Here is a 16009-nt window from a genome sequence, read left to right as displayed (position 1 = left end):
CCTCATTATAGAAATCTGAGTTAAAGTAGGCCATGCTGCAGATAGGACTTCAGAGCTCTGATAAAGACAGGTATTTTTGAAAATGAAACAGGTAATTAAAAAGCAGCCTTTCTGCAACCAAGGGAGATTTTTATCTGGTTGTAGACTGGTTAGCAGTAGTATTTTTGGTATTATTACATCTGATGCTTAAAGGTAAAGGCCATTTTGCAGCTTTGTTTAGGTTGACTTCATTGAAGTTTTTGGCCTCCTGTAAACAACAGTGTATCACTTTACATCAAACTACTGATAAAACTTGGTAAATAAACCTTCTTCAAGGTATAAACACCAAATAATTGGGTTGTTTACTGCTCAATATTTACTGTGAAGACTTAGAAGTGTTTAAGAACTGGTTTTGCTAGTTTCTCTTGCAGCAGAGGCCCTCACAGGATCTGCTCCTCTTTCCAGCCTCCCTTTTCCTTTGCACCCACCTTGTTTAAGCAGGAAGAGCTTAACTTAAGCCATAATCTTTTATCAGAATAAACCTTAATCTTGTTTTCAAAATACCGGCACTTCCCTCTTCCCTCAGTTTGACAGGTGAAGGAAGCAGGTGAAGTGCTACACTTCCAGCCACCTATTGCACAAAGCTGACTGATGCAAAGTAAACACAGTTTTGCCAGCCTCTCTGTCTAGGGTAACACTCCTTAAAATCACCACTGTTGCACCAATTTAGCTTATTTTTGCTTAAGAGCAGAGCATATCGTTCCCATGCATGGGATTTATACTATCTTTGGACAACTTGCACTGGGAATTTATGCCAAGGGCCGAAGGCAAAATCTGGAATTCAAGCAAGGACCCTTGTCTTTAGGCTGAAAAAATTTCCTCGGCGATTCTTCCATTGTAACAAATCCAGCTCCAGTGAGGTGGTCATCAGTTGACAGTTCATCAGTTCATGTTTGTACCACAGCATGCCTTGCCTCTCCCAGGCAAAGCTAGGCCTTTCTGGTTTAATGACAGGTTCCTGAGATAGGATCTACCTGCTGCCTTTATTGCTCAAACATAAACTGCCTATGGTTAAATATTTGATCTTTTAAGACACAGGTGGGTTTGAGAGCAATAATAAATGAAATAATATACTGATAATATACTGACTGAGTTCAAGTGGGCTTAAAAAGAAGTGGTTAAACTAGGAAAGTACTTATATTTTGATCACCATCATTTGAATTCTAGTGGTTTATTGCTTGGATCAAGTTACATTGATTTTTAATTATAATTCTTCAATTGATTAATTTTAAGCAGAAATTAGTGAGTACTAACCTGTCCTTGAGTGCTATGTTTTCCTTTTTATAACAGAAACAAATATTCTTTTGAGGAAAACTAAAAGAAAAAGAAGTATGCCATTTTAAATCATATTTTAAAATCTACATTTTAAAATGTTAATCATATTCGTATCTTCTATATTCAAATAACCACAGAAAGAAGGCAACAGATTAGGGAAAAATGTGCAAGAAAAACTTTAACCCAAGATTCAATATTTTTTATATATATATATATAATGAATGTATGTCCCCAGAATGTTATTAAAAATCTTACTAAAGGAACCAGTTCTTAAATGAAATGTAGTATGTGGAGCATTGAGGTACAGATGAAGTGTAAAGTAAATAAATGTGAAGTTATTACCATCTCTATATTGTTCCTGTTTTCTAGAAATGAAGATAATGAGATAGCTTTGCCACTGGTTATGCTTCTGGCCTTCATTTGTTTCTTCTGACCTTAGGCATATTCAGAGACTTACCCTTACCTTTTAAGTGTGGTAGAGCCTATTCATTCTTTTAACAGAATGTGAACCCTCAAAAATCTTCAGAGTTTTACCATTCCAGAGGAAAGAACTGCAAGGTTGGTTGGTTGATTGTTTTTGCCATACTCCTACCATACAAAAGTGCAGCTTTTGAAGCACATACAAGTTCATACCTCTCTCAAAGAAGTAATTTGTGAATCCACAAAGAAGACTCAGGGGGCTAAAAATTCTTCCTTAAAGCACAAAGGTATTTTTACATCCTGAAAATGTGTTTTGGTCTAGATTTGCAAACTGTTCCTGTGAGCAAATGGTTCCTGCATGCAGAGCCTCTCTCTGTGGTCAGTGGGGATGCACGCAAGCACAGAGATAGCCCAAGCTTGTGGTCCATAAGCTGAAGTACTGTGCAGAGCAGAAAAAAGCATGGTGTGAGATCAGTCCCTGACAATGGCTCTTCTAGCAAAGATGTTTCTCAAATTGTTGTAACAAATGTTGACATTAGTGATGTGGTTACCACATTTCTCTGTCTCTTTTCAAATTGGGTTACCGGTTCGTCTCAGGCCTTGTAAAGCATGGTATCAGTAACCTCTGATGCACTGTTATGAGAGGACTGTGACCTTGGAGTGGTCTCCTCAGTCTTCACGTGTGCAAATTGGAAGAGCAATCTTTGTCTCCCCAGCCCTGAGTGGCAGGAGCAGCAGCAGGAGCACAGCAGAGGCAGCTGGTGCAGGAGGAGCAGTTCTCACGCACCCCCGGGCTCCCTCGTGCAAGTGTCATCAGCTGGTGGTAGAAGCAGCAGCAGCAGCAGGATCACAGGGGTGTATCTCACATGATTCACTGGGGTCCTGAGTTTATAAAAATAGGAAAAAGAGCAGACACAGTTTCCAATAAGAACTAATCTCTAGGGTGTAATGCCCTGGAAGGCAAGGCTTCTTTTCTTTTGGAATTTTCCACTTATCCTCATCGTGACGTCTTTGCATTGCAGACACCAAGCAGTTGTGAGCATTCCCATGGCAAAGCAAGTCTGTGGTTTGCCATGTGCACGAGCTCATTGTTATAGACTCGCTGTGCTTTCATTTTCTTTGTTTTTCGTTGCCAGACATAGAAAATAGAAACTACCCTTTAGTGAATGTATTTCCTGTCTCATTAAAATAAAGAAATCACTGTTGATAGCTTTTGACACAGTCTTGCCAATATTGATTTCTATGAAAAAAAAATCAAGCCTTCCCTTCGTCCCTGTCCTTCCATTACATTAGTGTTTAAGAAGAGTTCTGGATTGATGTCCTTGGACAGTGAAACACTACCTGTAAAAGCTGTCACCAGCAACTTTCTTTTATCTTTTTAACCTGTGTGCCTCAGCTGTAGTTGGAGAGTACAGCTGGGGTTGTGTTGGTAGCTCAGGCTTCATACTCACTTAGGCAGAAGGAACAACTGGTAGCAATGGCAGTACTACACTGATCTCCAGCTTGAGATGGCAATCAAACTGGGACTTCAAAGTCCCTTTCTGTATTTGATGATTTTGTGCGTCACCATCAAAAGCAATTTTTTTTTCAGGTTCCTGTTTAGACACTTGTTCTGCAAGTATCTATGCATTTGTTTTGCATTAATTTGAATAACATAACTGAAGAAAGTTGGGTTAATCACATACTTGTGTTGGGTGTATGCTTACAGCTTCCAGAACACAATAAAATAAAGATTTGAAATCTTTATCTTAAAGATTTGTGGTCCAGATGGCATCCAGCATCTATGTATAGTACTGGTAATCTGTCCTAACAGCTGTTTTACATCCTCGGTACCAGTGGGATTAAAATGGACAGTAAGAGCAGATCTTCATTAATAAATGTTAAAAGGTATGAATTAATAGGCATCCAGTACACAGATGTTAAATTAGAAGACGAGAAATTTCTTGCTGCATTTACTATTTTCTTTTCAGCAGCTTATATACCTGCTTTTGCTAGTCTTGGAAAGTGTGTTTTCAGCAATTATTTTTTTTGATGTTATCAGTACTTAATGATAATCCAATGACAGAAGATACAGATTTGTGTGCCAGGGAATAAAAAATAAATATCTATAGTATCTATATTAAAGCGAATATTGGTGGTATGAGTCATACCAACACAAATTTGGCCAAATTTGATTCAGCTGATTAGCGTGCAACTGTTGTTCTTGGACTCTGCTGCTAATTTTAGCCTGATACATCCATTTTCCATATAGCTTAAACAGAAAAAAAATTAACCTTTATTTTGTACTTATTTAGTATTTGTCAAAGCATTTTATTGAAGTTATTTGAAGTTCAATTTATTGCTGCATTGCAAAGGAGACCAGGGTCCATACATCCTGAAGGAACTCCCTGCCTGGATTAGTTTATAAAAAAGGGAGTTGTGAAGATTCCCAGCAGCTCTCCCTCACTGGATTTGCACTCATAAAGTCTCACTTCAGTCACAAACCAAACAGCTTCTATCTGAAAGCATGGACTGACATGAACTTGTTTCTGAAGGTCTTGAGATTTGGCCAGGTGATCAGAAATGACTGAGTCGGTGTGATTTAAGCATCTCTCAGCTGCAACCTAATAACTGTCTGCGTGCACTTTTACAGTCTACTTTAGTACAAATAATACTGGTTCACTTAACCACATTCCTTTTTTTAAGTACCTTTCAGCATTGCAGATTTCTGCAAAGTACTTTGCAGAAACCTGCTTTACTTGCCAGAGCAAGAGAGTTTTAAGTGTGCATGTAGTTACTGGTCTCAGCTGGGAAGATGATTACTAACAGCTGGAGGCAGTAACTTCCTGAAATTCACAGCCTGAAAATGAGTTTCAGCCTCCCATCCTGAAAATGCTTTTATTTTAAAGTGAGTAATGGGGGAGGAGAAGAAGGTCTTCCTTACTGAAGTATGAAGTATCACAGTAGGTGAAGGATGGGCCTTTCATTTTCTAAATGACTGCTCAAATTAGCTCCTGTTTTCTGCCTTTGTCTGATTGTCCATGATTGTCTGCAGTTTTCTCGGGTGAATTGCAGGTACTGGGTGTCACCGTGGACCAGTGTCCTGCTGGTCAGCTCGATGTCTCTGCAGAAATCACTGGAGGCAGCTGTTCTTCCAAGAGGGTTCTGGATAAGCAGGGCTCAGAACACCCTGCCTGGTATCTTTTGTCTGTATGGACCTCTGAGTCCTCTTTTGCTTCTTCACTGTAGGAAAAAAATATAAACAAACCAGCTAATAAAGGTGCATCTCTCTTCAAGGTGGCTTAACAGAACTGTACTGCCCCTTGTCTGTGTTTTAACTGACTTCAGCTTATTGAATAATATAGAAAGCTTCTGTCTTTGACCAGGTTCTAGCTATATTCTTCCAAACTATTTACTGTTTGGCTCTTTCATAACATGTTTTGTGGCTTTGTGTTGTTAGCAAAGGTTTTCTGGTTTTGTTATGTGGACTTTGGGTGCCAGGGATGTGGTTCTGATCTATTTTAGTACCATATTTTGTGTTGTATGCTATGATCTTTTTGTTTATATGTGTATGTAGGGCAGTGATAGTGTGTGTGCATACCTGTAAGTCTCTTGGGAACCTTTTCAGTTTTAAGATGATATTTTGGTTGGTAATGGTGAGCCAACCCAATGCGTTTCAGACAAACCTCTCACAGCTCCTCAGGAACCACGGGTGAGACAAATTTGAGCCACCTCTTTGTGCTTTCTGTTCTGGGCTGTTATGGATGCTGTTCTGTTCCTGGTAGAACTTGCACTGAAGGAAAACTGTGCTCTAGGGGTACAACAGCTGCTGTGGATTACTGTATCGATGGCCACATTGTTGTGAATCCCTCCTGTCCTGACAGACTGCTATGGTACAGACTGTAGAAAAGGCATTCCCCACTGAGGAGCCTGTACAGCCTATAAAATACATAAAAATCCCAGTTTTCCACTTACTAGATTCAAGACTTTTTACAGTTTGCTATACTCTGTCCCAACAGGATTTCAAATTCACCCATCAAGTTTATTTTGGCCAAAAGTTTTAATTGTCTCTTTGAGTTTCTCATTTTGTGTTTTTCTGTATGCTGTCATACCATTCCTGTATTTCTTCTAGAGACATCCATGTTGAGGAGAAATAACTTGGCTTTCAGTCTGCACTCAGAGGAAATTTTAAAACATTTAAAGTATTTCTGAAGCCTGAGCACAATAAACTTCATCCTGTCAAATTTTATAATTTAAATGATCTCTAAGTGCTGTGACATATACCAGTTGATCAAGCTGGAGAAGGGCAACAGATCACTGTTCAAATCACTTTTTTATACTCCCAGCACATGCCTTTGCATTCCATTAACAGAATTCCTTCTGGGAAACTGCTAATGTTTGAGAAATGCTATAGAGAATAGTTATTTCTTTTGTCTTTCGGTTTTCATTTTCAATGTATCTGTCTTTAATTAAAAAAGAAATAAATAAAGTATGATGCTGTATTTGTTATCTCAAACTTCTTTCACTTTATTTAATAAAACTAGATACAGTATCCTTTGAATTCTACTGTGCAATAGGAAACCATCGTTGTCACAGTTTGGGGGCTATTTATCATTTGCTCTCCTGTTTGCATGGTTATGTCATGTTAAAATTGCTTATATTCCCTGATTTTTTTAAGTCTATTTCTTTGCTCTTCTTCTAATGCTAACAGCTTATGGAAGTGGACTCCAGAGCTGTACATCTTGGTGCTGTCTTTATTCGTGGCCTTACAACGTTGCTTATGGCCAATAGTGCCTGTGGCTTTCCATTCAGAATGGATGACTTGATGCCTTGGAAAGTGTTTGATGGAAAACTTTTTCAAGAAAAATACCAGCGGTCACACCGAAGTTGCTCTGTAGAGGAGCTTTTGGAAGGCAATGTGAGTAACTACATTCTCTTAGATAGATCTGTATTTTTTTTTTGAAAAAAGGTATTTGTCCATATTTATATACATAAATCTTAATGTTGTTACTTTCTTTGTATCCTTCCTTTGTATCTTTCCTCTCTTAATTTTTCCTGTTTCATCCTTCTCACCAAACAACATAAAAAGATAGAAATATTGGTACTACGCTGGAAGCTATAAATTTGCCTTTATTTTTGTTTCCAAATCTCAGAAAACAATACAAGGGAGTATCAAAATAGTTGTCAATCTCAAAAAATGAAAATTACTGTAACAGTTTTCTAATACCGAGATACTAATGAGATTTTTTTTTTATTTATTTATAAGAGTTTATGCAAAATCATATGAATGTATTTTAAAGAAGCATACTACATGTAGGTATGATTTAAGAGTAATAGCTTCAAAGGTACTTAAGGGAACTTAAAATATGAGGTGAAGATTTGATGAACTCCATGAGGAACTGGAGATCAGAGGAAGGCATATGTATATATCTAGATATTTTTAATAGAATCCCACCAAGTAATTTCCTGTGCCTTTAAGTACTTAACACTCAATTCCGTTTTTCAGAAGCTGGGGTTTTGGACAATTTGCATTTGCATGCTATGTTACCTAAAACTGGTAGGATTTAAAACAGGCCTACACTGGTAAAAGCAGACAGGTAGCAGCAGTCTTGCAGGGTACGGGCCATATGTGATGCATTAAGGTGGCCATGATCAGACATGGGATCCACCTGACCAGGTGCCGTGCTGCATTAGTGTACCAGTGAAGCCTTAGATGAGAACTGGCTCATGTCCCACTAGTACAGAGTATGTGGAGGGGAGCTTGGGAAGGTCTTTATTAGCATGTGTAGATAGCTCTTAAGACCTTAAATTTGTATCTCTGTTTTCATTGCAGAACTGGAAAATCCATATCATTTAATAATTCCTGAAAGATTTACCTTTAAAGTGTTTTTACCTGTCTTTACACACTGTCTTTTAAGCCTCACTTGAGGCTCAAAAAAAAATTATTACAGAGAAAAGATTTTGTTTTTCAGTAATATTAACCTCGTACATTTAATATCAGTTGTGGTATAATTAGTTTGCTTTTCCAATTTTGTATCTAATTAGATTACATCCTGAACTGGAGTGATGAGTGGAACACGTGGGTGGGTGGAATATATTTCTTTTTCAGCAGGAGGATGATAATCCTTTCCATACGGAGTCAATTGTATGATTAGGACTGTAGCCTCTATCCAAACGTTGTGGTTCCCACTGATCAGTCGTTGATTTCACTAGTTTTTAGATTGTTCCAGTGGTTCATCCAGTTTTTCATGTAGAACTTTTGCAGAACAGTGGAGGGTCTGAAGAATAAATGGAAAACTACATAAACCTGTATGAAACTGTTACGTCTTTCCATTTGAGAAGAATTCAGATTATTTAGTTTTAAAATACATAAATCTGAATAAAATTGATATTGGCTGAGACATTCTTAGCTAAAGCGTGCTAGCTAACATATCTAACATTTGAAAATCCTAATGTTGAAGTTATATTTTAGCATGTTTTTGAAGGGAGATAAAGAAATATGCTTAGATCCCTAGAACAGAGCTGGAGGTTGACTTAATCAACTAGAATATCTAAGTTAGGTTTTTAAAAGGCGTGATGCTCTAGTTTAAACAAACCCTAGATAAACTGTTCCATGATGGAGAAAAAATAGTCTAGCCCCATTAAATTTTAGAGTAGTTTAAATAACTTTTATTTTTTAGGTACAGTTTTATGGTACATATATGGCAGAGAGTGTTCCCAGACTAATAAAACAGCTTTGCAGCTTATCAGTTTGAGAGGCAAGAATCTGGTTTGGGGAGAATTGCCAAGAGATGCCAGTTTAGTTAGGGACACTGGCAAGGCAACAAGTGCATATGATTGGTTGTTCCTATTATTATAAATTAAACTTAATAAATAAAATTGGTCCGTAGTTCCTGGCAGAGCTAAATGTACTGCTGGAAGCCAAGATCTTTCAGCACTTGTTTGTTAGCAATCTATCCTTGAGCACCATAAATCTAACCTGATGATAGCTACAGCATTGTATGCAGAGGAGGGGGGGGGAAAAGGGGAAAAAAAAAAAAAAAAAACTTATTCAATGCGGGTGTTTTGTTATTGGAAAGATAAGTAAGAGGAAAAACTTACTTCTTTTGTTGTTCTCTGGTTGTTTACTGACTGCTAGGGTTTCTCTATGTACATTAGATCTGGACAGTTAGATTACTTCAGGGAGTTCAGGAGATCTCAGAATTGGTGTTGTTTTGATTATGATGGTTTAAATATAATTAATAACTTTTAACCAAGACTGTATTTCTACTGTAGTTTTCAGAAATACTCACATGTGTACAAACAATGTTGAGCATTGTAGCATTTGCTTAATAGAGATTCTTGTACCAAAAAAAAAAATAAAATTAAATGCAGTTAATATATTTGTGACATTTTTTGTGTAATTCTATCTAGCCTTAGAAATTGTTAAAAATAAAATAAAATAAAAAAATAGAAAGCTTCTGATAATAATGAATAGCCATCCTGTTTTTTTAAATATACCAAGTTCTTATTATGCTAGTTCTCTGTTTTTCATAACAGTAATCATATTAGTTTGTTTATTCACACAGAAAATTGGATATAATAGCCTCATAAAGCATTGAGACAATGATATTATCACTTCATTAGTCTTTTTATTGTGCTTCTCACTAATGGAGTATGGTTGTGATCACTTTTCTTTTTTTTTTTTTTTTTTTTTAATTAAAAACAAATTACCTAACAGGGTCATCTTAAGTGATATATTTTGTCCTTTTTTGATCATGTCTTTCATCCAACCTTCATAAACACATTCTGGATTTATTCTCCCAAGAATACAGTGAAAGGATTTTCCCATTAGTGGGAGTTCTTTGCAGACTGTACTCAGTCTGTGTGGGGGGAAAAAACATCTCTGGGCTGTGTTTGAGGCTCCATCTCTAAAGAGCACAAAAAATATGCTAGGAAAATTCACAAGGGGGTCCAGGGATTCAGACTCTTACCTCTGCTTAAGAAACCTCTTTAGTTGCTCCAGTCTTGACACCTATTGGCTTTTTACCTTATCCTGTAATCCCTCTCCCATTCTTGCTGCTCCCCAGCCACCATGTTTGTTGCAAAAAGGGATTATCATCCTCATAAAAATCAGCTCAGCTTTATGAAAATAAATTATGATACTGAATAATCTGCCTTTTTGTAATTCTTTTCAATCTGCACAACTTTTCTTTGCTTATTGATTTGTATTGGGCACATGAAAGATTCTAAGATTTAACGCTTCTAAGACACTTCTTTAATGCTTCCTGAAACCAGTAAAAGTTAAAGATCTCTTGCATCTCTTAGTATTGGGTCTTCAAATAGTTTCAGCATGTCCTTTGGACAGCATAACTTTTCATCTCACAAGGTAAACACTTATTTAATTCCTTCATATCTCTTTAGACTAGATTATATTTTATGTGGAAACAACTGTCTGGAGTTAGGGCTGATGTGTTACTGTTGTGTTAGGTTTTGTTTGTAATGCATGAAATGCTTTGATTTCTTTACTGGTGATTTTTTTCCACCAGTTCATCAGTCTTCATGTGGAGCCTTTAATTATCTCTGCCTGAGGTATTGTGTTGATAGACCTAACCAAGTCTAGTTAGGTATATTTGCAGATGCAAGGTAATAAAATAGGGAAGAAAGAAATCTACAGATGTGAGCAGAGGAGAAAACAAACTTCACCAAGAGAGGAAAAAGCATTCTTTCTGTAGCCCTACTCACCTCTCCAAGAGTCCACTTTTTCAATATGAAATGTTTTAATTTTCTTTCCTGAAAAATGTGAATTAGAAGACCTGGTACATGACCTTGTGCATGTATGAGTGTGCACTTAGAAAATTATTCTGGTTGTTAGATCTGTGATTGATTTGTGCTGTACCTGATGAGAGAAAAGCAGAACAGTCATTAATGTTAACCCTGTTGTCTGCAGGAGTCTTTGTATACACCCTTCCAGAACCTGAAGTCACTCATTTGCAAGGCTTGCATGGCGAAGAAAAGGACAATACAGAGCAGACCAAGAGGGAGGGGATTTGTTGCAGGTTGGCATTGTTAATTTTCTCAATATACTATTGATAAGCTCAATCATTCTTTAACTGCAGCAGTGTTTACTTAGGAAGCATGTCCAACTAAATAAATCATAAGGTCTTTCTCCAAGAAACTGAAGAAGGGATTTAAGAAAATATCTCCTGCTTTTTGGAATTCATATGAATTTGATTACCCAAGTTTGGATAAAATATTTTCATCTAGCTACATAGCTAGTGAGATATATGCAGTAAATAAAATATTATTCAGTAACAGAAACCACTGCTATTTACTCAGTGACTAAAGTTATTTTTATAGGAATAATTGAATGACTCAGTCTTTTCTTCCTTTCCCCCAGGGGAGCTATTTTAGCTATGATAGTCTTAGGTCTGAGTGAGGCATTGAAGATTGACTGATACAGTTCAAAACAAAGGCAAGCTCTTGGGCAACGTGGAGAAGGGTTTTTGCCTAAGACCTTGCTTATTTATTTCCAGCCATATGGCTTGGTTTACTAAGGACATTAGTTTTCCCAACTGATCTGCCTGACTCTCAGTGAAAAACATCTAAAGTGTTTTCAGCATCATTCACAGATCAACTTGATTGTTGAGGCTTTTGAGACTTCGATCACACTGAATTAATCATTCTGTAATTATTAGATCTTAAAATGCGATTATTACTATTTAAAATGTTGTTACTAAATAGAATGTGTATATTATTGAAATGCAGATAAGACTGTGGGCATAATCTGCTAGTCTTTTCTATTAAGCAAAAGTATGTCCTCAGCTTTTGATAATATTTGTACAGAACACGAAGAACCTCTAGTATCCCTTTGTATGTCAACTTCACTTTATAAACTTGAGTACTTTTTTTTGTTTTCTTTTTTAGAGAAGGGAAGGGGTTTTTTGATAGTTTTTTAATTGTATAAGTGATAGATAAACTGTGGACCTTCTTATTTGTATATGTTGTTGCTCTACAGTTTCAGTGTCTACTGGTGGAGGTGTGGTTCTGCTTTCAATAGTAATCAATCTATGCATGACAGAATCACCTAACACTACAAATTTGATCTGGTTCAGCCATGAGCAGATGATTGCATTATGGTTGAATTAGCTGAACATCATGTGATGGAGTGTTTATGCTGGAATTATGTTTATTGCCTGCTAAATACCTGATCAAGTATGATGTCAGTGAGAATAAAAATTACCCCTTCAAAATTAATTGAGCAAATTGCAACAGACAGAATGATTTTCTTCTAGTTCAGTACTCTGCATCTTGCAACAACACTTCTGTCTATTTCTGATCTGATACTACACCATACTGGTGCTGGACATTCATATCTGTTGGTGATTTATGATACCAAATCTTGTTAGTCTCTGCTAATGCTTGAGAGCAGTACTTAACCATTTTAATTATGATTTGTGATTCCAATTTGGACAGATTTCTGTTTCGTTTTAATGACTGCTGTCTCAAAATCTGTGTCATAAAATTTTGATCTGGTTTCTAAATACACTTGTTAACAGCTTGTAATCATGATGTGCATAGATGGAAATGAGGACAAGAACCATACTTATTAGGCTGACTGCAGTTTGGAAAAATAATAATTGAGCATAAGTATTTTGGCATAAATCTAAGAAATGTTGTTTCCCAAAAAAGAATATGCTCTCCTTTATTCTTCATTTAATCTTATATACAAAGTTGGCTAGTAAATACTGTTTTTCAGGAGCACAGCAAAGAGAATTTAATCCCAGGTTCCAACAAGCACACAGAAGTTCTTTTGTTCCTCCATATCATAATCAGATGAGGGGGTTCCTCTGGAGAAGTCCTCAACCACAAGGTAAAAACTTTGTTTGTATTTGGAATTACCTCTATCAGCAATGTAACAGCTGTCTCTTTATGCAGTTTGTGTTTGTATGCATGTAGTTACCCTGTGCTGGCAGCATTCAGTTACAAACCTTTTATCAGTTAGAGTTGTGTAGTACCATCAGCAGAAACTAACTGTATAAGGTGGAGAGTAGCACTATTTTCTGAAGTTTTTATTTACTCACAATGTTCTGAAGAAATCTTTGCGGTATTTCAACTTTCCATGCTTGGTCTCAGCTGAATGATGTTTAAAGCTGTAACAGGTCTAAAACAAATCAGCACAGCTGCACTGAAATGTCTGTTTAAAGTCTTTGGTTGCAAATCTTAGTTCGTACTTCAATAAAACACTTAAGCATGGGAATAAATTTAAACACATTTTAAGTGATTTTCTATATCAGGGTCTCAGCTTCAAGGTTATTGCTTAGATAATAGAAATGAAGTCCTGTTTTGTCTTGACAAAAATTAATCTTGAGTCATTCACCGTTCTCACTTCTTGAACAGAACAGATGCTTCAATGAAGCATCACTGTGAATAACACCACTGAGCTCATATTAATGCAGTTTTACTTCCTCATTATTACAAATTAAAGCATATACACATAGATTAGAGAAAATAACCCAAAGGAAGAGAAGTGTCTAAGAAAGACACATTGTTTTGTGAAGTCTTCAGAGCCTAAATTTCTTCTGTGTTGCTAAATGAAGTTTTCAAAGGAGATTTATTAACACTCCACACTAATTGAATCAATAAATACAGTAAAGTCTTGAATGTGTTTCAGCTGCTTTTGTTGTATGCTTGAGAGTGAGATACTGTCGTTTGATTCACAGATAAAATTGTTTGATGTAGGTTGTCAATACTAAAATACAGTGTTCATGTTCACTGTAAGCAAAAAACAGAACTTATCACTGTTATTGTGACCATCTCAAAAATCCAGGAATCACTTTTGTAGGCACTCTGATCACCTCCAGAGATCTCACCACTAGATGAATTCCATGAAATATGTTCCACAGTAACTGCACTGAACTGTGTTATAAACATGGTTCAATTCCATTATTAAAATATTGCATACTCTACACAGGCAAAATTAAGCCTTATTTACTACCCTCAGGACACTCTTAAAACGTGATGCCATAAATGCAGTTAAATATCTCTGCTGTAAATAAAATAGATCTATTAGAAAAATATATTTGTCATTACAAAAGAATCCTGCAGTGTTTTTAGAGCTCCTTTTAAACTGACTTGCCAAGATTTTTGACATTTTGAGAGAATTCCCTTTTTCATAAGTTTGCTAGTATTAAAACAGGTATTTGGTTTGCTTCATTATGTAGCTGTTGTCTCTAGTATGTGTACCTCTTACCACAGAGAGGAGGGAAAAAAAGAAAAGGGACCAAAAAAGTAGACAGTGTGTTCCATGATAGCTTGTGATAAAACTTCCTAGTAATATTACTGATACCTATCAATTCTATCCCTTATCTTCCCATGCTATACTGCTATAGTTGCTGCTGTTGCATATAAAAATCACTGGATAAAATGCCTTAAAAATTAATGGAACAGTAACCATGGGACCCATACCTTCTGTCAGAAAAGTACCCAGTGATTAGGCATTCCTTGCTTACTCTTACCAGTTAACGTTTAAGAACTTTGTGGCAATGGCTCAGCTTCAACAGTGGAGGAAAGTATGCCTCCAACCAGAAAGTATAAACCGAAGAAGCAGCAGTATTTCTTTGAAATGATGATTTCAATACCTTCAAGCAGAAAAAGAATCACATTTAGCTATCTCATTTTGTGCTGAATGCTAACCTTTAATCTGTTGTAATTAGCATTTAATTCTCTACCTTTTTTGTTTTTGAGAGAAAGGAATTCAGCTTGTATTTTTTGTTTGTTTTGCCCTTTTTTTTAAAACAATCATTCTCTTAATAAATTTATTGGCCATGTGTCACAAATTGAGAGATTGCATCCAAGTAACAGAGCAGGACACCAAAGCCTTTCAGAGAGGTAGAAGTTTTATCCACAGTGTTTCTTGTCTGTTAATTTAGAAGACTTCCCAATGAGTGTGCTGAGTTTTGTATATCCTGTTGAGTGCCTGAATATTATGATGCTTGTTAAACAGGTTCTAGGTATCTAACTTAAAGCTAAGGTTAGGCTTCTGTTATTAAGCAGTAAAATGTCTAAAATTTTGGCTTTGCAGATCTTGCTAGTCTCTGTGCTTTGCATTTAAAAGTATTCCCTGAGGTACCAGAGATGTTTGTAACAAAGAATGACTGTCTAAATTCTAGGTTCATGGCTAAAACAGCCCATCACGTGCTAGCTGTTGCTAGATAAAACTTTATTAATTAGCAGTTAAGACCACTCATATTGTCTTGAATCCCACTGTCACCTCATTCTGTAAATAGCTGAAAATAAACTGAGCACTAAGAACTATGGAAATCACTATTGCCATGTATCTCTGTCGCTCTCTTCAGCAGTCCAACTGATAAACATTTATTTCTCTTATAATACAAATTACTACCTAGGTATAAATCAATATACAGAAGATAGACAAAAGAAAGTCTAAGCTTATCTGTGTATTGTCATATACTTCTATAACTTTATTTAAACATATCAGTAATCTGAGTAATGATTGTCATACTTGTATTTGAAAACCTGTCTGGAAAAGCACAAAAGTGAGCTGAAGACAGGAGAAAGACATAGTAAAGATAGTGTCTATAGGACCACTTGAAATAGCTGTATGAATGGTTAAAATTGACAATACTCTAATACATTAGAAATAGACAAGGGACTTAGCAAGACTATAGCTTTTCTGATCTGCCTGTGGTAAGGTAAACACCAGAACTCTGTCTGATGGAACCATGTAAAAAGAAGAGCAATTCCATCATGTGCTTTAGCCTTCAACATCTCAAAATACTGTCCATGATTACATACCAACTGGAGAGGAACATGCTTTTTTTTCAAAACATAAATACATATTTGTTCTTGCAGACTGTCCAAATAAGTGCTTGTTTTCCTGTTTTAATGTTAATTAACAGTATTTAATTCTTCTCCTGCTTCCTCCAGGTAGAGAACATAGAATGGGACATCCAGACCGGAGGCGAAGATTCCACCTTCCTCCTCGGTAAAGAATAAATGTGATGACCTAGCAAACTGAGATGGTGGGATAGTTATTGTTGGGATCATTATGTCTATGAAAATTTCTTCTTACAAACTTTAGAGAGTAACTGAACCATATGACTGCAAAGGAAATGACTCAAAGCTGAGGCTATTTAGGGTGTTAATTAATTCCTTGTCATGTTGAGTCTAAGCTTACAATGAGACCAAAATCACTAAAATTTAAGTTAAAGGTACCAACTGAAGCAGAGTAGCATCTAAGTGTACCTACGTTATTTTGTGCTATTGACACTGGATGTTCTGAAGTATATTTACC

At 36.3% G+C, this 16009-nt stretch overlaps 1 protein-coding gene across 2 annotated transcripts in view; it reads left to right on the top strand.

Annotated features, from left to right (window-relative positions):
- The window catches only part of FAM120B (family with sequence similarity 120B), a 54187-nt gene that overhangs the window by 33564 nt on the left and 4614 nt on the right, over positions 1–16009 (top strand). For both annotated transcript variants that reach the window (XM_032185385.1, XM_032185384.1), the window contains 4 exons: positions 6425–6631; positions 10643–10751; positions 12452–12565; positions 15643–15700. In XM_032185385.1, coding sequence (XP_032041276.1) covers positions 6425–6631; positions 10643–10751; positions 12452–12565; positions 15643–15700 — 488 coding nt within the window. The remainder of the gene's footprint in view (positions 1–6424; positions 6632–10642; positions 10752–12451; positions 12566–15642; positions 15701–16009) is intronic.

The sequence above is a fragment of the Aythya fuligula genome, chromosome 3 (genome assembly GCF_009819795.1).
Source record: "Aythya fuligula isolate bAytFul2 chromosome 3, bAytFul2.pri, whole genome shotgun sequence".
Classification (NCBI taxonomy): domain Eukaryota; kingdom Metazoa; phylum Chordata; class Aves; order Anseriformes; family Anatidae; genus Aythya; species Aythya fuligula.
The sequence above is the reverse complement of the archived record's forward strand: the minus strand, read 5'-3'. Positions and strand labels throughout refer to the sequence as shown.